This window comes from Cyprinodon tularosa, unplaced genomic scaffold (assembly GCF_016077235.1).
Source record: "Cyprinodon tularosa strain WSP-4 unplaced genomic scaffold, ASM1607723v1 ctg87, whole genome shotgun sequence".
Taxonomy (NCBI): Eukaryota; Metazoa; Chordata; class Actinopteri; order Cyprinodontiformes; family Cyprinodontidae; genus Cyprinodon; species Cyprinodon tularosa.
The window spans coordinates 2,310,176-2,334,290 of NW_024039640.1; the positions used below are offsets into that span (position 1 = coordinate 2,310,176).

The following is a 24,115-nucleotide window of genomic DNA, read 5'->3' on the forward strand; positions in this document are numbered from 1 at the left end:
GAATGCATTAGATTTTTTTTTTTTGGTTGTTGCTGCACATTAAGACATTTGGTTGTTTTGCATAAACTGCAGCTGGTAGAAAAAAAAGCAATGCTGCAGTGGTCAACAGAGGAAACATAAAGAAACCTCAATGCAGGGCGTTAGAATAAAGAGGATTATAGGTTGGAGGAAGTACCTAAAATCTAAATTGGTAAAGTTAAGAAGAAAAGGACCAGTTAGTTATCCAAATGCTCCTGGAGGATGTCTGGGGCATCTGAGGCTTCAGGGGGAAATGGGCTAAAGAGGTTTCTCATATCTGTAAATCAGAGATTTTAAAGGATCTGTCGGGGTCGGCCGTAGCTCATGCCCTCCTGACTGGCTCCCTTATTGGACCCCATCTGCAGCCCGATCACGTTTTTCCCGGCCTTTAGCTGATCTTCGCTGAATTCTCGCTTGTTTTCTTGTGCTTTCCTGCAACATAACACCCAGAAACGTCATACAGTTGAAATGGTCAGTGCTATCCTTTGTACTGTTTATTTTTAATCTAGGCTGGCCTGGTTGGTTATGCTCGACTCACTTGAAGAACCAGTTAGGATCTCCATTGTATGTGCCTTCCTCCTTGGTGACGGCCAGGCTGCCTAAGGCTGACAGGGTCCGCTGCACTGCTGCCAAGTCCTTACCTGTACAAACACATAACATCGAGGTTAAGGTACCAAGTATTGACTGAAAACTGGTCTGTTAGCACAACGGGAAACCCGCTCTGACCTTCCCAGAGGTCCACAGTCTGAAACATGTCAGTTTTGGTGACACCGTACTTCTCCGCGGCGTTGAGGAACTGAGAGATCTGCTCCATTTGCTTGAAAGCCATCGGCGAGCTCTGGATCTTCTTTATCGGTTTGTTTCCAGGAAACAAACTGTTAATAAGTTCACTCAAGACCTGGCAGGGTGGCAGCAAACAGGTTTAAATGAAGGAGTGCTCTGCTAATGGAGGTTTATCAAACAGGATCTGGACACTCACGCATCCATCCTTTAGCCAGGCCTGGAAGCCGAGTTTCCCGGCCTCCGGCCTCCCGACGCCAGAGCCGCACTGACGGTTGATCCACTCCACCAGGATCTGCTCCAGCTCAGGGTCATACTTGCTGTCGATCTTATCCTGAACCTGCCGGCTCATGCCGTAGGATGGACCTTTGTTAGCCATGCCGACACCCTGGGAAATGAAAGAGATGAAGAGGATGATGCATGAACATTAGCAGAACCACTACTGATCATGGCTTCATAAACACCATACTGTGACTTTCAACATGGCAATGCCTTTAGTCCAAAGTGGAGGTTTGTGGACGATGCAAGCAATGTAGCATTTGAATTTTCTGCATTCATTTACTATAGACTCGCCGGCGCTGATATCAGTTTGCTTGAAAAGCCTCCATAAATTCAAACATCCAAAGCTGGGATTAACAATTTTTTTAAGTCAAGCAGGTCTGAAGTCTCAAGCCATGTCTCTAAGTCGAGTCCAAAATCAATAAATTCAAATCTGAATAAGTAATTTTCACCAAATGCATTAAATAAATACAGAAAAATATTTTGAAAAGGTTTTTAATGCATCCTCCACAACAGATCAAGATGGATGCATTATTTTAAATAAGAAATAGCAAGCATAGTAATGATTTGTACAATAGTAGCCATTCAAAATTTCCCAACTTCCCTTGATTGGCCCTTGGCTGTCACTCTACAATTCCTTCTTAGATATAAATATTTGTACTAAAATATTTTCTGTCATGATTTGTGGACATTAAGATCTAAAGAGAAGCGTCATCTCCTGGTTAGACCCTGTAATTCAGGGAAAAGTTGCAGGGAAGTGGGTTGCCATCCGGCTGGCGTTTGACTGGAAAGAGTCATTTTGAATGGCTGCTACTGTACATGTTTTTTCTATTTCTGCAGCACCTGGTTCATCCATCTGTTTGTAAAACAACTTTTTAGGGAGCGCCCATTTTCTGTGAGGCTACCGTTAATGCTTTATGTATCAACATTTTCCATTTGTTAAAGAAGCATGTCATAGTTCTATAAGATTCCATTTGGGAATATATGCACAGATGACAGCTTTAATAACTGGATGATTAATATTATTTGGGGAGAGTTGGTTGTTGGCCTACATCTCCTTCTGAGTTGAAATTTATTTTCTAGCCTAGAGCTAAAAAAGTTAAATAAGGTCAAACCATGATTTCAAATTTCTGTGGTTTGCATTTTTGGCTAAATATGGTTATTGTTTGTTACAAAAAAGATTCATGCAGACCATGCATCTTTTGGTTTGTTGGTGGCTTGGTACAAATTTATGGCAAATTCCTGGTATTTTGGGATTGTTTGATCCATTTAGTTTGTGACTTCAGTTATACTTGATTCAGCACTTCTGTTACTTACCTTGGACCAACTTTTCACACTATATATATATATATATATATATATATATTTTTTTTTTTTTTTTATATATATATATATATGTTTACAGTATTCTTAAGAAAATACACCAGCACAAACACACACATACACCCCACATGCAGATCAAAAGCGTGTAGATAAGTGTAAAAGCTCAGCACCGTCTGAGCATTTTTATTCATCAGTGGCATTCGCAGCGTCTCGTCTCCCATTGCACCCCACTCTGCCTAATCAGAATCTCCTGGCTGTTCAGGGTAAAATGGTTTACAGTGGGAGCGCTACAGAATACCAGCCATCAAATTTATGCTTTTTTTTGCCATTTAAATCCACTCTGTTAGCAAATGTAAACTGTCATAAATAATAGTTAAAAATTATAGCCTTTTGGGGCAACCAGCCAAGTGCAAAAGGCATATCAAAGCGCTGCTAGCACCATCCAACCTTTGTTGCCATCTTGATGTCAGGTCACGTTGACTTCCTGTACCTGGGGAGGTTAAGGAGTTAGGATGTTAAAGGTTTATGTTAGGAAATTACAGGAGAAGAGCTTCCTTGTTGTGATAGGATAGGAATATTTTATTTCACTTTTTTCAAGCTTTCTGCTAACTGCAGCTTTAAATAAAAAAAAAATTAAGTTGGGATAATATGGGCTTAATTTTTAGAAAGCAACCTGAGTTCAATTGTATAGCTGATGTGCAGGAAAAGATTATGACCAGTGAGAGCAGAGATACCAATGTTCACATTTCTAGAGTGAGATCCAACTTATTTTTTATTTTTTTATCAATACTGAGAAATAATTCTTAGTATTTTAAAGTTATCAAAATGTCTGCACCAAAAGGAAACAATGTCTTCTTACGCTACAGTTTGTGTTTGTGTAAATTCAGAGGTAATCTATGAGGCCCTAAGATGTTGATCGTTTCCTGTTGGTCTCACACAGTTTGTCTGGATGCTTTGGATGATACGGCTGTAGAAATTTGTGTGAAGTTTTACAGCCCAGTAGCCCAACACACCTTTTCCACATGGCTAATAAAAAGATGCTAATTAGCAATAGTATTGAATGACTGATTGATGGACTGACTTTATTGATCTCAAAGTGAAGAAATGTACTTGTTACAATGGCTCAAATAGTCAAAAAGAAGAAGAAGAAGGTGCTAAAGAAAGAAAAGGTGCTTACACATATATATATACATATATATATATATATATATATATATATATATATATATATATATATATATATATATATATATATATATATATATATATATATATATATATATATATATATATATATATATATATATATATATATATATATATATATATATATATATATATATATATATATATATAGCAGATTCCAGAACAGTTTCTTCCCCATTGGCATTAAACTGTTGAATGTTGTATAATATGGGGTTCTAAAAAAAAAAAAAACCCTGAATCTTTGAAACTGTAACTAAAATATATTCGTATTTTTACATTTATCTTGCTGCACTTTAAAAAAGGAAAATGTCTTGAGAGCTGTACTGAACAAAATTTTTTTTTGTATACACCCTGTGTGTACAAATGACAATAAGCCTAAAAAAAAAAGAAAAAAAAAATATATATATGCACCTTTTCTGTCTTTGTATGACATTTGAAGTCTCTTTTTAGGCAGGAATATCATAAAGGGTTATTGCACAGGGTAATTATATAGATGGGTATTTATCTATATAACCTTTGCACTGGTTATCAAATATAAAGAAACAGGTTATTGCACAGGGTATTAAACAGTAAATGCACAATATATTTTGCACAAGTTATTGCCGTTGTAGTGCTGCATTGTATCGGTCTCCTGACGGTACCTCTGAATTTTCTCATTCTGAACCTTGAGGCACAGATTTGCAATAGTACTGCTTCAAGAGAAAAACCCCATGCAGCATGTGTTAGCTGCTACGTTTATCTGTATGCAAGGTTTCAGGAGGCTAATAAAAAAAAAGTCTTACTGCCCTTTTTGTCATTTTGTAAAGGCTTACTTTGATTGTTTGTCTGTAAACAAACAATTTCTTACTGTGTTTAACCATATTGCATCACTTTGTGTTCCTGGGTGTTATATAATTTAGATGAATCCATTTAAACACGTTCAAATGCCACCTATAATTAAAGTAAAGTAACTTAAGAAAGCCTTTACATCATGTCCCATTTTCATGTGCTGTGGTTTTGATCCTCTTTGGGGACAGCTGACTCCTCTTAAACATGATTGGACAGATTATAACCTAGGACAGACCTGAATTAACTGAAAAGCCTCCTGTTGGAAGATTAGATGTCTTGGAGAACCATGACTTGATCGCAGAGGATTACTTTAAATCATCGGTTGTCAAAGCGGGTCTAAAAATGTTTGGACGCATGAGAACCGATGGGAAGAAATGTCTGGAGGAAGAAGGTTCCTTTTGAACCACAAAGAAGTCAGATTTGATTCGACCCTAAAAACGGTTTGAAAGCACAAAAGGGGCAGAATAAGCAGCACCTGGAACGGATCAGTGGATTCTGAACCATGAAACAATATTAAGTTTTACTTAGCATTGAATAAGGTTCACAAAGTTAAGTAAAGACACGCTGCATGTCTGTATATATGAGCCAAAGCCATTAATGGACTCCTGCCCAGAATGTCCTCTGTGAGCTACCATCAACCCTTTTTAATATTTTTTACTTTCCCTGTGGTGGTTTTTCCAAACCACAAGAAACTAAACACACATAATGAGCAACACACTCACTAACATAAAACCTAAAGTTTACATACTGTTATTCATCTCTATCACCCTCTTGTTTCCACACACACACACACTGCTATGATCTTCACAACTCCTACTGACATCCATCACTGTTTAATCATTATTACAGAGTAGTGCCTGCCTGGAATATGCCCTCAAAGTGATCAAAAGACCGCAGCTGCAAAATAACATGGAGTAAACTCATGCCGGAGGGGAAAAAAAGATGGAAACAAGGCTCTCTGTTTTTTTATGCACAAGGTCTGAAAAAAGAAAAGAGAAAAGAGAAAAGAGAAAGGAATGTGCATTACATGACAACCATAAAAGAGTTACATAAGATTTCTGGGGTTAAACGAGTCCAAGTCTCTTTAGCTGGTATTTATGAGTATCCAGGGACCTGCTGTTATGCTTGGCAGGTGGCCCAGGGTCCAATAAGTCCGCACTATCTGCCCAACAAGCTTCTGTGCTGCCTGTCTGCTTATTACAAACAACATATGGGAACACTTTCCCCACACAATGCACTAAAAACAACCCTAAAATGTTGCAGCAACTTCAGCTGCAACACGTTTAAATGCTGTTTGTGCTTGTAAGAGAAACACCACTGAGAATGTTAATTGTAAACTAACCCAGGGGTTAACAAGCACGATGTGGCTCAAATAGAGACGTGTTTGATTGCGAGGCCAAATGTGTTGCAATGAATCTGTATTTCAAGCCCACACTGTCAGAGCTCTACATGATGAAAGCTACTTTTCAGAACAGTAAAATCCCCCTGCATTAAAAATGAACACATTTTCATCCAAGTATCAAATAGAAACCATAAGTTCCTTTCTTCAAAAGTCTAAAAGTGATTTCCAATTAATTTCCTCTACTCGCCCTCATAATGGCCATCTCTCCTTGTGTTTTTCTGCTCTGTTTCTCTGTCACCATGGTAAACGTGCCCAATGCCAGAACAGGAAACCCATGCAGGGCTGTGGCAGCCTGTGGAGACGTGGAGTCATGCAGCCATGGCTGCTCCACAGTTAACCAGCTAACCACCAAAATAAGAACTTGGATTCAGTAAAGCCCTTTTGTGGGAATAACAGTCGTTAAAATCATTTTGTTCCCTCAGCAGGAGCTGGTGGTCAATCAGTTAGTGGTGGGTTCAGATGGGATGAATCCAGTGGGTTTTCCCAGCTTTGTTTGACTGATGCATGATGAGGAACTGCTGCCTCAGAGCTCCTTTGTAGTTTTTCCTTGGTTTAGCATAAAACCTGCTATTCTTCCCTCTGATCTGCCAGACATTTATAAAGCCCGTTTTCAGAACCTGCTGCCAAAGCTCTTCCTGGTTCTGATTATTTCGACAAACTGCATAACTGCTGTTTGTCAGATGTGATGTATTGCTGAGTCTGAAGCCCCGTCCAGGCTGTGCTCCAGTGGGCCTGACTGACACTCAGATGTGCTCGATTCCAGGATTTCAGCTTTGTTTATCCGCTGCTGCTAGATTGGCTGAGAGGATAATCTTATCTCGCTCCTGCTGCTTCTGTTCAGAAAATTAGGTTCCCGGCCGGTACTTCCTACATATCTGCTGTTCCTGGAAACTCTGAGTGTGCTGCCATTTTTAATGGTTCACTAGTTATCTCTGGTGCAAATATCCAAAAAAGCCATTTAAAATAAGCAGCAGCATCTTATTTGTCTGATTATGTCCACAAATACAATGCAGGGTATAAATATTGCTTTACTTTCTTGGGTATGAATCTGCCTCTTGATAAGATCATCTTTATACAAGGGATGGAGTTATAAGATTATGACTTCATGTGGAGCATCGGATTATTTGCATGTGCAAACAGGACTGTCAGAGCTGCTTATGCAGAGATATGAAGCAATGTATGATCTTTACTGCAGTCCTTAGCTTTGCATAAAAAGTAATTTTATTATACATGAAAAAAAGAATCATGACTAAGAATATAAGGCGGTTTTGTTTCTAAAAGATCAAAATATTTAACAATATACCATAAAATGTTCTAAGTTAATCATCTTTGTAGTGATAAAATTCCACTGCCAGATTGTTTGAAAAGAAATATTTGATTAAAAAGGATTTAAAACTATTTGAAATAACCAGAGAAGAAGGAATACTTACTTTGTAAGAGATAAGGTGAGTTCTGTGGCTGCTGGCTGTTGGTGCGGTGTGAGGGACAAGTGCGGATGCTTCACTCAGAGTTTGTATATGCCTCACAGGAACGTCCCCTCCCAAAAATGCCTGCTTAAAAGGAGGAGAAGGCAATGATGACTTCACTAGTCTACTGAGAGACAGAAGCAGGGTGGAGGGACGAGGGAAAAGGGAGCGGGGGAAGGAAGAAAAAAAGGAAACTTCACCCTTATAAGGCCATGGCCTTTCAGCAGCTCCCTCTCCCTGTCTACTGTGCCTCTTCTCCTCACGTCAAACCCGGGCGCCCTGCCTTATTTGGGTAGAGCTCATTCCCATGCAGAGGAGGGAAACAGCAGCCAGGCAGCGTTGGTTTTGGTCAGAGGGAATTCTCCAAATACTTTCACCACATCACACATCACTCAGAGAGGCTGCGGGATGGTGGATGGGAAAGGGAATGGAAAGAAAACAGAGAAAATGTGGAGTAAAGACATGATGTCCTGCTCTATAACACAGACAGAATGATGAGGAGACGAGTGAGGCGCAGTAGAAAGGAAAACGCATCATTCATTCTGTCGAATGTAGAAACAGAGCTCCGTGTAAGCAGGGAGCGCTGTCACTGAATGCTGCTTGTGTGTCTGACATTTCCATCATTTCCGTTCCATTACGACTGCCTTTTGGCATGACATGTTTACATCTGTGATCCCCTCTCTGTGATCATTACTGTAAGTTTGAAGGTCCACAGACACCACTTTCAATAACAAAACAAGGCAATCATTAAAAATCATTGTGTGGTGTTAGGAATACAAACAGTGCCTTTAAAATACTGTAATATTACAACCATGAAGCCAGTGTCGTTTATTCTGATTTTATGTGATTGAGCAAAACAAAATAGTGTATTAAAAGTTTGGTGACGAGACCAAGGGACAGAGAAGTTTAAGGCAGGATTAGGTTGTAGAAAAAAAGATGCAAAGCTTTGAAGCACTGTTAAATCCATCAACTGCAAGACTGCTGAGTACTAAACTAGACGAGCTGAGAAAGGAGAGCGGCGGAAAAACATGCTTATTTTAACCATGGAGGAGATGCAGAGATCTGCAGCTCAGATGGGAGAGTTTGTAGACAGAACTCCACCAATATGACCTTTTTGGATCAGTGGCATAAAGGAGAGTTATTGCTGATATAAAGCCAGAGAGTCATTTTGCATGTTTACTTTTAAAACAAGGCAAGTTTATCTAAGCAGCACATCTCACTAGCAGGACAAGTCAAAGTGCTGTATATGAGAAAATGGAAACCTAATAGGAAACAAAGAAAAATACATTGCACTTTGTTGTTAAATGATTAATAAACACAAGTATTTAAGGAGAGTAAAAAAAAATAGTTATTTAAACAATGAAATTATTATAGAAAATGATAGTTTCATAGGGCTACACGGTGGCCAAGCTTATACACTAGAAAAATTGAAATCTAGATAAGTCATTTTTTCTTAAAATAGGTGCATTTGCTCTTGGATTGAGGAGGTAAAGGAGACATCTTGCCAATGGAACAAGACAATTTGGACTTAAAATAAGAAAACACAATTGCATTGTCTTATTTTAAGTGCATATTATCTAATTATCTTATTTTAAGAGTAGAAATACTCATTCAATTGGCAAACTATCTCATTTACCTACTCAAATTAAGGGTAAATACACTTAATTTAAGAATTTTTTTAATTTTTCCGTTGTTTTTCCATATGTACAGTAGCACTGTTTTCTTGTAACAAGAGAATCCAGTTTTAGACTTAGACAGATTTATTTTGTCATTTTGTGTACACAAATATAAACAAAAAGAAATTTCATTTAAAACAACTATAGACAATTTCATTTTTTAAAGTGCAGCCTTGAAAAACATTAATAAATACATAAGAAATAGCCATATAAATATATGACTGTATATTTACAGTTCTAACATAAATTTTATTTTTATTCCTATTTTATTCCATGACTTATTGTCATGGTTTTGGTTCTGTTCAACTGCAAAAACTATCTAGAAATAAGTAAAAAATCTCCTAAATTAAGTGTATTCACTCTTAATTTGAGTAGGTAAATGAGATAGTTTGCCGATGGAATGAGTCATTTTACTCTTAAAATAAGATAATTAGATAATATGCACTTGAAATAAGACAATTTTGTTCCATTAGCAAAATGCCTATTTTACCTCCTCAATTCAAGAACATATGCACTTATTTAAAAAAAAAAAATGACTTATCTAGATTTAGATTTTTTTGCAGTCTTATTTCCATTTTGGTGTTCTAGTTACTTTTGATTGTTTTTGAGTTCTTAGATATTTCTTGTTTGCCCTCCTGTGTCTCTGAGCTCCCTTCTTGCCTCTGTTCACACCTGCTCCCAATCTGCTAATTAGCCTGGTCTTGTTTCTCTCTCCCATATATCCTCCTTCTGTTTAGTTACTCTTTGCTGCTTTGTCGTCATTACTTGTTGTTGTGAGTATTCCTGGTTTACAGCATTTTTGGAGGGATTTTTATGAAGTTATGTTTTTCGATTTTTGCTTCTGTTGAACTTTTTGGATTCTAAATCTTCAAGTAACCTCCTTCATTTTCAGTCTGCATTTGGGTCCTGTCAAACCCCAGCCTCCACTTGACATTCCTCTAGATTTAAAATATTTTTTTCAGTGTTGGCTCAGGATTTGTTTGTTTTTTTGCATGAAGTTTGCGGGTTCTCTCTGGATACTGCAGCTACCACCCAAAAAAAGGAGAGTTATTGCTGATATAAAGCCAGAGAGTCATTTTGCATGTTTACGTTTAAAACAAGGCAAGTTTATCTAAGCAGCACATCTCACTAGCAGGACAAGTCAAAGTGCTGTATATGAGAAAATGGAAACCTAATAGGAAACAAAGAAAAATACATTGCACTTTGTTGTTAAATGATTAATAAACACGAGTATTTAAGGAGAGTAAAAAAATTGTGATTTAAACAATGAAATTATTAAAGAAAATGATAGTTTCATAGGGATGCACCGTGGCCCAGCTCGTAGCACTGTTTTAGACTTAGATTTATTTTGTCATTTTGTATACACAAATGTAAACAAAAAGAAATTTCATTTAAAACAACTATAGACAATTTCATTTTTTAAAGTGCAGCCTTGAAAAACATTAATAAATGCATAAAAAAATATAAATATATATTCCTGCACTGCAAAGATGATCTAGAAATAAGTCAAAATATCTTAAATTAAGTGTATTTACCTTTAACTTGAGTAGGTAAAAAAGATGATTTGCCAATGGAATGAGGATTTTTACTATTAAAATAAGGTCATTAGATAATATACACTTGAAATAAGACAATGAAATATTTTTTTCCTTATTTTTTTAATGTAAATTGCCTGTTCCATTGGCAAACTGTCTCAGTTACCTCCTGAATTCAAGAAAAAAAGAACACTTATTTTAAGAAAAAATTACTTATTGTCATGGTTTTGGTTCTGTTCAACTGCAAAAACTATCTAGAAATAAGTAAAAAATTTCCTAAATTAAGTGTATTCACTCTTAATTTGAGTAGGTAAATGAGATAGTTTGCCGATGGAATGAGTAATTTTACTCTTAAAATAAGATAAATAGATAATATGCACTTGAAATAAGACAATGCAATTGTGTTTTCTTATTTTAAGTGTAAATTGTCTTGTTCCATTAGCAAAATGCCTATTTTACCTCCTCAATTCAAGAAAAAATGACTTATCTAGATTTAGATTTTTTTGCAGTCTTATTTCCATTTTGGTGTTCTAGTTACTTTTGATTGTTTTTGAGTTCTTAGATATTTCTTGTTTGCCCTCCTGTGTCTCTGAGCTCCCTTCTTGCCTCTGTTCACACCTAATCCCAATCTGCTAATTAGCCTGGTCTTTGTTTCTCTCTCCCATGTACCCTCCTTCTGTTTAGTCACTCTTTGCTGGTTTGTTGTCATTACTTTGTCCCCTTCTTGTTGTGAGTATTCCTGGTTTTCAGCATTTTTTGAAGGGATTTTTGTGGATTTATATTTTTTGATTTTTTGCTTCTGTTGAACTTTTTGGAATATAAATCTTCAAGTAACCTCCTTCATTTTCAGTCTGCATTTGGGTCCTGTGAAACCCCAGCCTCCACTTGACATTCCTCTAGATTTAAAACATTTTTTTTTAGTCTTGGCTCTGGATTTGTTTGTTTTTTACATGAAGTTTGCAGGTTCTCTCTGGATACTGCAGCTACCTCCCAAAAAAAAGACTTCTAGGTTATTGAATGTCTCTAAATGGCTCTTAGGTGTGTGGGTAAATGGTTGCATGTCTCTGTGTTGCCCTGTGATGGACTGGCAACCTGTCCAGGATGTACGCCGCCTTTTGCCCATAAACTACTGGCGATATTTTTTTTGTTTATTGTCATGGGCCAGTTAACGTCCAGGTCCAAATCAAATTGAGATTTTTATGGTAAAACTCCAAACTGATTGTTACAAAACTTCTGCTGGTCCAATTTAAAAATCATCAACATAAATTGTCTTGTTCCATTAGCAAAATGCCATCACATTACAGGTTATAGTTGCAACTGTAAAAAAGTTCAAGAGGTGCTAATAGGTTTGCACAAAACTGAAGGAAAATAAAGAAACAGACACAAGCAACAAAGGAGCAAGCTGGCATTATCAAAGCAGCGCCTCCGTTTCTTTTTCTGTAAGGATCCGGCTTTATAAACAGCAGGTCATCTCATTTGATCCTCCTCTTAGCAGCTGTAAGAAAGAGCAGATCCAGATGTTCTTCTGTCTCCTTGTGTGTGTGTGTGTGTGTGTGTGTGTGTGTGGGAGGGTTTGGTCGATTTTCCTTTTAATGGAGCCGTTTCTGACGAGGACTGTAAAAGATCCAAGAGATGATAAACACAGCTGTGACATTTTAGCCCAAATGAACGTCTATTAACGTCCAACAGTGATGAAAGCTAAAAAATACATCAGAGGGAAACATAATTTTCACTGCAAGTAACGTTTGACCAGTAGAACCTCTGTAATAGCAATGCATATTCTCACAAAAGTTTTTTAAACAGCAACAGAATGAAAGTTGTTCAACGCTACACTATTTCATTAATCATTCTGCTTGGTTTAAATGTTCTTCACTGAAGGCTCTCTTTGATATCATTGATAAAACATTTGCATTTTTGAGAAACAGCTTGGCTCTGGGACTAGTCTACAGAAGAGAGGAATAACGAGCAGGTAATTTGATAAAGTGCTGTAAACTCTATTACATACTTGGCGTAGCTGAGTTACTGAAACAGAAAGTTGGCTGAGGATCCTGGAGTAACTGAACCAGATGGAGGGAGGTTAATAAGCGGAAAGCCTCGTCCTGTATTTCTATTTAATCGCTGTCAGATCTGCTGGAGATGAAACAGGCAGGTGTGTGAAGATGGGGTTGCTCAGGTAACAGGGACGTCTGCAAAGGGAAGGCGAGCCCTTCTGCTGCGTTGCTGCAAACCAGGAAGTGGCTTATTGATATAAAGAGGCGCCTCCCAAACATTTCAGTCTGTTAGGCCCAAAAATAATACAACAGACTAATGACCCCAAAGTGCATAGAATTACTTTACTCGTTATTTATCAATATGAAATTAAGCAACTATATTCTTTTTTTTTTTATAAACTTATTTTAAATTGAAAATTATTTAAACTAACATTTCAAATATTTTTGCAATGTTTGTTAGTGTGTTTATGCATTTTAAATCTAATATCTAATGGAATATTGAATAATTTAAAAGTGCATTTTACAATTTAATGGTATATTTAATATTTGAGTCATTTACCTTTTTCATGCAACATTCACATTTATGCATTTAATGAAATATTTTGGTCCTTTATTCCTACGGATTTATTACAATGATTGTGAAAACCATCTTTCAACCACTTAGGGGTTCTCAGGGGTTAAACAGTTCAACTAAAACATCATTAGTTCAACTTTTGTTATTTTCTTTAGTCCAACTGTTTTTAATATTCTTTTTTTATTTCTGCATTTTGTATTTTATTTATTTATTTTTTCCTACTTTCTTTGATTCTGTTTTATTTTCCTGTATTTTAATCATGTAAAGCACTTTGCATTGTCTTTGTACTGAATTGTGCTATACAAATAAATTTGCCTTGCCTTGCCTGACCCCCATTTTGTGAACCTCTGGCCTAAAAGTTATTCTGGCAAAGGTTTGATAAGTTAATGTCTGTTGAATGCAACATGAAGAGAAATGGCAAGGTTGTCAAGGCAATGAGGAAGTATACCTAGGCTGAACCACAACCCTGCCTGGATTCAGCAGGATGGATGTTTTCACTTACAGAAGAGGAGGGCATCACTGTCAGGTGCCTGATCAGGGGAAGAGCCTCAACTATCATCATTCTGTTCACAAATAAATACCAGTATGTACCAGAGAGTGATCCAGCGTTATGAGCAGTGGCGGCTGGTGAAAAATATTTTTGGTGGGGCTGATATAGCCTAGTGTATGTCTCCAACTAATCCGGAATAAGAATTCAAATAAACAATTGGACAATACATACAATTTAACAGTAATGATTTAATTTACTATATAATAACTAACAGTGATGATTTGGGTCACTGTGACGGGGTTCTTTGGCCTCCAAGAATCCAGTCTCAGTCGGGTTACCGGTGTTGGTGATTTATTGAGCTCAAAAACTCAAAACAGGGTGCAAAAGAAACTAAACATACAAGATACTCTGGGCCTCAGCCTCCCTCCAGTTACCAGCAATGTAACAAAGAAACAGAAAACAAAAATTGCCACTTTTCTTCCCACAGCCCTCATTAAATAGTTTAAGCCCCTCACATCAGGCTCTCTTATTTCTGATTTTTCTCATTAATCAGTTTTGTCCATATATTACCTCCACAAACAATTGATGTACAAAAACAAATAATTTTTACAACTTACTTCTTTTACACAGATTCATTGACTTATTCAATTACACCAAACTGGGTTTGAACCCAGCAAAGACGCAGCCAGACTGAAGATGACAAGTCCCCGTAGCATAAACACGTACACACCCACACCCTGCACCACCCCCCCCCCACACACACACACACGGCTAACCCCACTGAAAAATTAAGTGTGCACCCTCAATACGCCAGCAGGTAACCAGGAACAGCTTGTGTGTTTTAAGTTCATGGAGCTACTGGGCTCAGCGCGAGTGTATTGTTCCTCACAAGCACAGTATAACAGGAATGTGTGTGTGGCGCGCAAAGTTAGAGAGGTTGTTATAAGCGACAAGGTGGATTCGTCACAGTCACAATAAACATGACATGAAATGTTCATATCCTACAACAGGGATATTCTTCTGGCAAACGGGTAGATAAATAAGGATCTCACCGAATTTGGTGGAAGCTGCATCTCGGTCGTTACATTCGCCATCTTCCCTCTAATTGTCTGCACCTGCGCTTGGGTTCAGAAGCCTGTTAAAGCGCAGTATTTTCAGCGCCCCAATACCATAAAGTTCCGAGACGCTGATTGGCCATTAAATTCACCTAGCAATAGTACATGATTGACAGATTCTCTGCAAATGTGGGTCAGTCTGATCAGCGCCCCCAGAACAGAGACGGTAGGAGTCTGTCTGTGGAAATCCACAAATTAATGACAGTAGATAGGGAAATGTAGTTTATATAATTTGTTAAAACTGACATTTATGAGTTAATTTCTAAAAATATATTTTACGTGTCTCTCTTCTTATCAGGGAGGGCGGTGCCCCAGCGCCCCCTATGGGCCGGCCGCCACTGGTTATGAGTGTTTCTGATTACCTGGTCCTGACCTGTTCTGCCTCTCAACCACTGAGCCTGCATGTTACCGTCTGATCTGTTTGCCTGACCTGTCTTTGGACTCTTGCTAGACTCTGCCAGTTTGCTGAACTTGGAACTGCTTCCTGATAACATTCTGGATTTCATTTTGGAACCTCTTCGAACTTCTGATCTCCTGATTCTGAATCCTGTGCATCTCCTCGACCCCGACTTTGGCTTCGCCCTCTGGATTGTCCTGCCTTCCTTCGGATCTGATCCCCTACTTGATCTTCTGCTTCTGGGACTACGCCATCAGGGCGGCGGCTTATTGTCAGCCAACCAGCTGGAATCAACCTTATTCTCTGGGCACTGACTGAACTATAACACCAGGTTTGTGACTCCCACGTTCGTAATCATCCTCTGTCAGATTAACGTGGTCACTTACCTGAGTTTTCCTCCTGCAGTGGTTCCTGTCCTAGACGTCCTCGCTGTTATTTCAATTCCGCCGTTTTAAATTAAACACTTTTTTGAATTATCTGACTGTCTGCGTTGAATGCTGGGTCCTTTGTTCTCAGCCTTGACAATATATTTGTAAAAAAAACTGTATCAAGCATTTTTTTTTTTTTTTTGCCTGATGCATGGGTCTTTTCTGATTTCAACTTTTATTATATTTAGTGTATATATAAAACAAACTTTAGACATACAAGGATGTCTATGATAAAATATTTGTGTTTCAGTTTCAAAAATAATTTTTAATGAACGACAGTCAACATGAGCACTGATCTGGGCTCAGCTTTGCCTTGTATATTCTCAATATCACCAGATACTCCTCCTGCCTCCCAGACCAAAAAAGGAACTAGCCCTCCACTGGCCTTATTTTATTATTATTTTTTTTATATCTATTTGTGTGATGGACTGATGACCTGTCCAGGCAGACCCTGCCTTTCGCCCAATGATTACTGCAGATGGGCACCATTCCCCAGAGCGCTGCAAGGAAAAGGAATAACAGATGCCATAATTTTAAAGCCTTTACATCTAAAGCTGATATGGTAGATACATTTTTTTCATCAAAGAAACAGCGTGGAAATGGATGGCGATACTCGATAAACTGGAGTGGCTGGTATGACCAAATATCTGCTGTGTGTGTTATCTATGTGCTTTTATTTTACATATATTAAAGCAGGTTATTTATCTTTCAGCTTTCTGCTTGCCTTGAGGGACAGTGAAACAACATATTTAGTGTTTTAAAGCCAGGAAACATTACAACAGGACCATTGTCATGACCGGCTAACATCTATTTGAATTTATGGGTGAATGTTTGCACTAAAAAAGCCATCATATCTCAGACAATCTTTTATTACATCCAAATACACATTTTTAATTGAGAACATTCATGTGATGTATAAATCATTGTCTGTAATCACATACGTAACTAAAGCAAAGGGGCTTATGCTATAGGATTAATCTGACAGTAGATCCCAGATCCCTGCTGTAACAGTTCTCTTTATTTACTGATTTTTTTTTTTCTCTTGGTTTTATGAAGACAGGTAGATTTTAGAGGATTTGTGGAGCCCCGTTGGTTGGTCAGTAAGTGTAAGGGTACAAAATGTGACCGGTGAATATATTGTGCTCCAGCTTTGTGCAAAGTTTTCTCCCAGACATCAGCTCCAGATAGACCTGATCGCCTCGCTGCATCTCCATCACCACAACCTGAGAACAAACATACGTCAACAAAACATTTCGAAGAATTCAGGGTGAAAAAAGGGAATCCTTTGTGTTTTTAATGCTACTTTCCAATCTAACCTGAGTGGCGCTGTCCTCGATATCTTCTCGATTGTTCTCCCATACGCTGACCCCAACTTTACCGTTCTTCATAAGCTGGACCTACGCATGCAAAAAAAAAAAAAGAACTCAATAAAAATACTTTGGCTAAAAAAATAAAAACATTAAAATAAAGGCCTACTTTGTGGTAGAGGCGTCCCCCTTCTGCAACGGATGAGTAAACTGTGAAGGAAAACATATAAACACCAGGACAACTGGCCGTGAACACACCTGCAGAAAAAAGTAAACCGTTTTAAAAAAATTTTAATTTTTTAATTAATGGTACGATTATCTTCCCAAAGCTGAGTCAGTTTCTCGTGTGCTGCTTTACCCAGTGCTGGGTTGTATCCGTTGCCAGAGTTAAGTGTTACATTGGGGTAGGGGATGGGTACGTTGGTATTAAACGGACCAAAGCAACGCTCAGGGGATCCAAAATTTTCAATAGCCATATTTGCAGTCATGGTGGCCATGAAGGAAACCTTGAAACCATCTGAAAGAAATGATAAGAAACTATTCACTAACAACTCTCATGCAAAAAAATGTAAAGTTCTGTTCATTTAGCACAGATGTACCTGAAAGCGCATTTACTCTGCTGTCCAGGATTGGGATTTTCTCCCACAAGTTTTTTATCCTCATGAAGCTCTCGTCCTCTACTTGGAACAAATCGTTGGCCGCACAGCAGCAGCCACGCTGACGATAGAAGGGACAGGTACAGTCCCACTTTCCGCAGGTTTGAGATCCTTCCCACTGAACTACAGCAAGTCAGGAAGGAGAAATACAGAACCTCAATTAGGATGCTGATGTTTACTGCTGACTCTGCTCATATTTGATTTATTCAGCTCTTTTAATGCAAACAAATGTAGCATCAAGTGTATTTAAAATATAAGACGACTCTAAGGAATATTACATAAAGCTAAAAAATAAAACCAAAGAGATTCAAATCGGCTGCAGTTTTAAATAAGAGAACTAAACAAACAATATAGAAGGCCTAAAAAAGGCAGAAAGTTAAATGTACTGAAACACACAGAGAGTAAATAAAATTACATTTTACTCATAACAGTTATAATTGCCATAAAAGGAAAAACATCTACTGGAAAACTTGCTTGATTACATGCAAAAAGAATTAATAAAACTTTATAATGTGAGATTCAACCAAATACATAAAACAGAGTTGAAAACAAACTCGGACAGAAAAAACAAATGATTTTAATTGTTGCAAAGGAATGTGTGTCTGGTTTAAAGTTATCCATTTTTAGGCTTACGAGCTTCCAGTTTGAGGGCATCCAGAGAAGAAGACACGGCCTCCACACATCCAGAGAGAAACAACGACCCCAACAGGAACACTACGGCTAAAACACCCATCTGAAAAGAATACGAAGAAAAAAAAAAAGAAAGTTTAATTTAGGATTGGGACCATAAATCCTCTTATGGAGCATTAAAAGCGACAGCTGAAATTATCTTTTTTTTATATATAGGTCTAACAAAAAGCAAAAAAAAAAGATGCACAACCTTCAAACTTTATTGTTTTAGTGTTTTCATACATGGAGTCCTATGGTGCCAAATTACAGCTTTCTACACACTGAACATTTAGGATAAAATGCAAAATGCAAATTAAATTACCAAAAGTTGAGGTGGTAAAATTTTAACACAACTTTTTAAGGAAATCCGTATCAGAGTTTTTTTTTTTAAATAACTTTATTTCACATCAAAGGCTTTCACCTGTTGTGCAATCAATTTAATTGCACTTAATTGAAAATAATGGGTTAGAAAGTTAAAGAAAGGTATTGGTATATACTATGCAGTTGAATAATAAGCACAGTTGTTCAGAATATCATTGTTTTTTTTTTATAGGTAAAATGTCTTATTGGAAAAGACTAATTTATCTTTCCTTAGAAAACACCAGGAATAATATTTTCTCTTTAGTTATAGGTCTTTTCACTGAACTCTTAGGTAACCTATAAGGGGCACATTTAATCCTAACTTTACTCAGAAGATTACTTTTCGAAACCCACAAATTAACAATTAATTAAATTAACATTGCACAGGGTGATGGACTGACTATGATTTGATGGTGTATCAGTTAGTTTCACCTATTTTTCTCTCATTTTTCCTATGAAGGACTGAATTGCTTGCTGATATTTAACCAAATTAAGGCTGATAATCTAAATTAAAGAATTTAGTCTGCTATCTACACAGGAACCTGACACGGTAAACCCCAAAACTCCAGTATATGTCTAGTCAGTAGTTAACACAGGATTCCTAATCTGACCCATTTTTTTATGAATCAAGATGGGAAAAAATAAGCAATAAACAATTTACTGTCTGCAATATCAAATATTACATTGGTGCAAGAAAAAAAAGGATAATAAATTAGAAAAATTATCTAAAAATAATTAAAAATTTCTCAAATTAAGTGTATTTACCCTTAATTTGAGTAGGTAAATGAGATAGTTTGCCAATGGGATGAGTGTTTTCACTCTTAGAATAAGATAATTAGATAATATGCACTTGAAATAAAACAATGCAATTGTTTTTTCTTATTTTAAATGTAAATTGCCTCGTTCCATTGGCAAAATGTCTCACTTTCATCCTCAATTCAAGAAAAAATGCACTTATTTTTTATTGCACTTAGACTTCAACTTTTTCCATTGTGCAGCTTTCCTTATAAATCAATTCACATTCATGATGCATATATCAATTCACATTCACAATCTAAACCATCATGATAAAGCTTAAACTCCAGACATTTGATTTTGTCTCATAATGTAGCTATAATAGCTCTTGTTTTTATAAAATACTGGTGAACTTGTAATTGATGTGACAATGAGCTGAGCTTTTGTGCGTAAATAAAGATGTATAACTTACTTTTTTGCTTAGTTGCTCCATCCTCAAGTTCAGAAATATTGTGTCAGGTTCAGGTGAGGGTGTAAAACTGAGAGTTTAAATCAGAGGAAGTCTCTGACCTCTTATTGATGGGCTAAAGGAGATCCACCCAGCAAGGTGGCAACCAGCCGTAGCTCCACCTCACATAAAAAAAACAGGCACTGTAAGAAAAAAAACAAGAAAAAATTGGGCTTGTTTTCTGATAAATGACTGCCATTTCTGGTAATATAGTACGGAGGTGTTTTTTTCTTAGGTCTGAAAAAACAATCACTTGTGCTCCGTCTCTAGTGTCCTTTATTAGGACATTGGTCTCTAGTTGCCGTCCTTTCATAGGACCCTGCAGGCAATTGTTAAGATAGCAAAAGAATGTTCTTAGAAATGTTAATCTGTCAATCTATATAGGGCTGAATATTGCTTTCTGATCAGATACAGTAGCTGAACCAGATACTGATTATTGCTTATTGTTGGTGATGAAATGTGATATGCACAAGACACGCTTCATCATGATGTGAATGAAATGTTCCTGAAGGAAAGCCAAATATGATAGATGTCCATAATGTACAGAGGAAAAACACAATGGTGTGCGATACCTTAAACCTAGATAATAGGCTCTACATGTTCTAGTTGCTGTAGACTCTTGTTTTGTTTCTCCAGCTTTTGTATATCTGTCTTTTCCATCTTCTCTTTTAAAAAACACAAAGCTTAATGTTCTTTATTGGGGTTTTATGTAAGCACCAACACAATTCTAATAGCTTATTGTGAAAAGCAGCAGCCCCTATGAGTTAAACTCTCACAGAACCACCTTCACTGCAGCACCTATGTGTTTATGAATTTTGTCAATAGGAATTTCCATGTCTAGGTAAAGCTACTTATTTAATTTTGGAGTGGAAACAATCTTTAGATCCTATATGAAAACAACAGATTCTCTTCAGTCAGAGGCTTCAGTGTAAAACAAACCCTTACAGAAGATCTTTATTGCCTACAGCTATTAAAATCTATAATAACTCGTCAAAAAAAGTATGAGTTACTGCAATTAGTTTCTCTTCACTGTCAATATAGTTCTTTTGAATAGAATTTCATTGAATTTGGGTCTTAATTTTGACTTAGTCATCCTTGCACTAGCCTCGTGAGACCATCCTGATCTCGCGAGCTTTCAAGGTTTCACTCGCAGATCAGTCTGGAGACTCTCCGTTAAAGAAAGTTTGGAGCAGTTCACCAAACGAACGTCCAATCAGCGTTGGCTTTTAGGCGGGTTGAGGTGTGACGCAACGAGCAGCGCGACAGTTCAGTCTAAAGAACATGGCGGCTTCAGCCGATGAAACTAGCGTTAGCGTGGCTATCGAGCAAGTTTTATCGGAATTACATAGCATTTCTTCACTGAAAGAAGAGCAAAACACTGCTCTGGAGGCTTTTCTCAGAGGAAAAGATGTTTTTGCTCTTCTCCCGACTGGTTTCGGCAAGAGTTTGATCTATCAATTGGCTCCTCTTCGTCGTCGCTCTGTTAGTACGTCATATGCTTCGTTGATCTGATTGGTTTATTTGGCCCGTCTATCACCAACATAGGCCAATCAGCTAACCAGTATTTTTGCCCCTTCCCAAAATTACTTCAACGGAAGGTTTCCAGATGGATATGCAGAGCAAATCCAGCAAATCCATCTGGCGGAGTCAGGTTATCCTTGCACATCAAGATATTATAATTGTTCTCCTTTTTTCTTGTGGGAATGCCTGCGCTTTAGCTTCAATAACATTCTCAGATATGACCCCATACACTTTTCCACTATAAAAGAAGCATTTCAACCATGACATTGTCACCTCGTTTTTACATTGTGGTTGATGATGTACAACTGAATTATACACATAGATTAATGAATTTAGACATAATTAGTAGGGTTTGTCAGACAAAAGAGATCTGGACATCAATCCTTTCAAATATATATTTGTTAAAAACCGTACAGAAAGCCATACATATGCTGTTTCACAACAATGCACCACTTTATGTTGGTCTGATTTGGAATAAAAAAACTCCAAGCCATAAGCACAACGGTGCTGCAGGCAGGGTTCTAATAATTTCATAGTAAAGAGGAGAACAGCTTTGATTTTACCTTTGATAAGAGAATCCTGAACAATATGAATGAGATGATGGTAAATGGCCTGTACTTATATTGCTCTTTTTCAAGTCAGGAGACTTGACCAAAGCACTTTATACTACATTCAGTCATTCACCCACACACTCACACACTGATGGTGGCAAGCTACATTGTAGCCACAGCTGCCCTGGGGCTCACTGACAGAAGCGGGGCTGCCGTACACTGGTGGCACCGGGCCCTCTGACCACCATCAGTAGACGTTGCAACTGAAGTGTCTTGCCCAAGGACACAATGACACTGAAAGTCGGAGCCGGGGCTTGAACCGTCATTCCTTCAATTTCAGGGCAAACTCCTACATCCGACGCCACTGTCGATGATGATTTTAGATGTCGGAAATGAATGCCTCATCTTTGTCAGGCATAGAAAAAATTCAAAGGAATAAAAAATGACCAATCAAGGTTGTGAAAAGGATTTGACAACAAAAGCACGTAAACCACGATGGTTCTATTTAGAAAACTGAAGGTTTTCTTTCAGCTGTTTTAAAGCTTCTCTTACCTCTTGGGACATTGTATTGTCAGTCTGGTTTGTTCGCTCCTTCATTCTCACATCAGCTGACCTGTTTCTTTTCTCTCTTTATTGTCTTCCTCTGCTCTTATCTACTAGATGGAGGCCAGGATGTATTAGGTGTTTTATGTTTGCTTTGCACACCTCTTTACAAAACAACCGATTCATGTAACAGCCCACTGTAAGACTGACCTTTTGTTTTCTGACCTCGGATGAGATTTCAACCCCCCCCCCCCCCCCCCCCCCCCCATAGTTGAATTATGACGTTCTTGGTCTATTTGAGATGGTATGAACAAGAGGTTTGATATTTTACAGTTTTAAGTACACAACCCCTTTCTGAGGTATGACTATTTGCTAGTTTATATTCGTATCTATATAATACCAAATATAATGTCAACAATAGGGCAAAAAAGAATACAGATTGGATCATAAACTATTAATTTGGCTAAATAACTCCTTTGGAATTGAATCAGAATATATTAAACGTTCTATTCAGTCTTAAAACAGGCACTTCACAGGGCCGTGTACTCAGCCCCCTACTGCACACTCTGTACAGCTGTAGGTGTTGTCAGCAACCACTCTGAAACTGCTTTCATCAACTTTGTTGAAGATACTACTGTGATACTACCATCTCTAGTGATGATTACACAGCATACAGAGACAAGGTCACAAGTGGCTTAGGAGGTGTGCCAATATCAGCATTAGCCGAAAATATGGCGAAGGTAGCTAACTTTAACCTTCTGAGTATGTACATGAATGTAGACCTCTAATGAAGCTCAAACCCCATGGCTCAGGAACGTCTCTGCTTTCGGAACATCCTAGGAAGGCTTAACCTAAGACTGGTGGTGCAAAAAGGAATCTATAGAAATAATCACTAGTTAATGGGAGAAGTTTACTCTAAGCCCCTCTCCAGATGACCGGGTTCATCACCCTATCTCTAAGAGAATGCAGTGCCACCCAGCGGAGAAAGCTAACTTCAGCAGCTTGTATATGGGATCTTGTTCTTTCAGTCATGAACGGAATTGTAGTTTAAAACCCCCCTTTGCAGCCTCTCTACTGTTACCTACCCATTACCCCATCCACACAGTGTCTTTTTGGGTAATGAGTGACAACAATCTCAGCTTCTTCTGAATGACCGAGATTCCTTACCCTATCTCATAGGTAGTGCCTGTCCACCCTGCAGAGAAAGCTCATTCATGACACTTTTATCATTCTGTTCCTGAATGCAGACAAAACAGAAGTTATAGTGTTTGGACCAGAGTCTCTGAAATAGAAGCTGATTAGTCAGGGATTAAAATGAGCTCAAATAATAAAGTAAAAAACCTTGGTCTTCATTTTTATTAAGACCTTTTATTTAAAACCAATATCAAAAAACATTCTAGAATATACTTCTATCATCTCCAAATTAATGCAAAAATTAGAAATATCTTGTCCAGCGGTGATACTGGATGTGATTCTTTACTTTCAGGAAGTCTACAAACTGTTGTTAAAATTCTTCAGCTGATTCAAAATGCTGCAACCAGAGTTCTGATGAAAATTATAAAGAATATTTCTCCTATCTTATCTTCCTTTTATTGGTTTCCTGTTAAATCCAGAATAAAATTTAAAATCCTCCGTCTCACATATAAATCCTCAAATGGCCAAGCTCCATCTTACATCAGAGATCTGATTGTTCCTTATGTTCCTAACAGAGCACTTCATCCTCAATCTGCAAGTCTACTAGTGGTTCCTAGAATTTC

General features: G+C 37.6%; 2 protein-coding genes across 3 annotated transcripts; both read right to left on the reverse strand.

Annotated features, from left to right (window-relative positions):
- Window positions 1-12: 12 nt before the first annotated feature.
- On the reverse strand, window positions 13-7,424 carry tagln (transgelin). 2 transcript variants are annotated; one of them, XM_038273412.1, is made up of 6 exons: window positions 7,267-7,395; window positions 2,848-2,890; window positions 998-1,186; window positions 745-916; window positions 557-659; window positions 13-450 (listed from the first exon to the last, which is right to left on the reverse strand). In XM_038273412.1, the coding sequence occupies exons 2-6, from the start codon at window positions 2,857-2,859 to the stop codon at window positions 312-314; spliced, it is 615 nt and encodes a 204-aa protein (XP_038129340.1). In that variant the 5' UTR covers window positions 2,860-2,890; window positions 7,267-7,395; the 3' UTR covers window positions 13-311. The 2 variants fall into 2 exon arrangements, with proteins under 2 accessions (XP_038129340.1, XP_038129341.1); XM_038273413.1 differs by lacking the exon at window positions 2,848-2,890 and having other exon boundaries at window positions 7,267-7,424.
- Window positions 7,425-16,512: 9,088 nt separating this feature from the next.
- Window positions 16,513-19,856, reverse strand: cbln18 (cerebellin 18). The gene is made up of 7 exons (XM_038273368.1): window positions 19,708-19,856; window positions 18,105-18,204; window positions 17,415-17,594; window positions 17,174-17,332; window positions 16,985-17,073; window positions 16,825-16,905; window positions 16,513-16,731 (listed from the first exon to the last, which is right to left on the reverse strand). Exons 1-7 carry the CDS (start codon window positions 19,726-19,728, stop codon window positions 16,606-16,608), a joined length of 756 nt encoding a protein of 251 aa, XP_038129296.1. The 5' UTR covers window positions 19,729-19,856; the 3' UTR covers window positions 16,513-16,605.
- Window positions 19,857-24,115: the final 4,259 nt, after the last annotated feature.

What these genes read in the sequence shown, in the direction of transcription:
- tagln (XM_038273412.1), bottom strand. An exon ending in CCTGGCTAAAGGATGGATGC is followed by an intron (nt 917 to 997) that starts GTGAGTGTCCAG and finishes CCACCCTGCCAG; the next exon opens with GTCTTGAGTGAACTTATTAA. An exon ending in GACTGTGGACCTCTGGGAAG is followed by an intron (nt 660 to 744) that starts GTCAGAGCGGGT and finishes GTGTTTGTACAG; the next exon opens with GTAAGGACTTGGCAGCAGTG.
- cbln18 (XM_038273368.1), bottom strand. Translation starts at nt 19,728, where the DNA reads ATGGAGCAACTAAGCAAAAAA. An exon ending in TGGAGCAACTAAGCAAAAAA is followed by an intron (nt 18,205 to 19,707) that starts GTAAGTTATACA and finishes TATTCTTTTCAG; the next exon opens with ATGGGTGTTTTAGCCGTAGT. An exon ending in CAGAGTAAATGCGCTTTCAG is followed by an intron (nt 17,333 to 17,414) that starts GTACATCTGTGC and finishes CATTTCTTTCAG; the next exon opens with ATGGTTTCAAGGTTTCCTTC.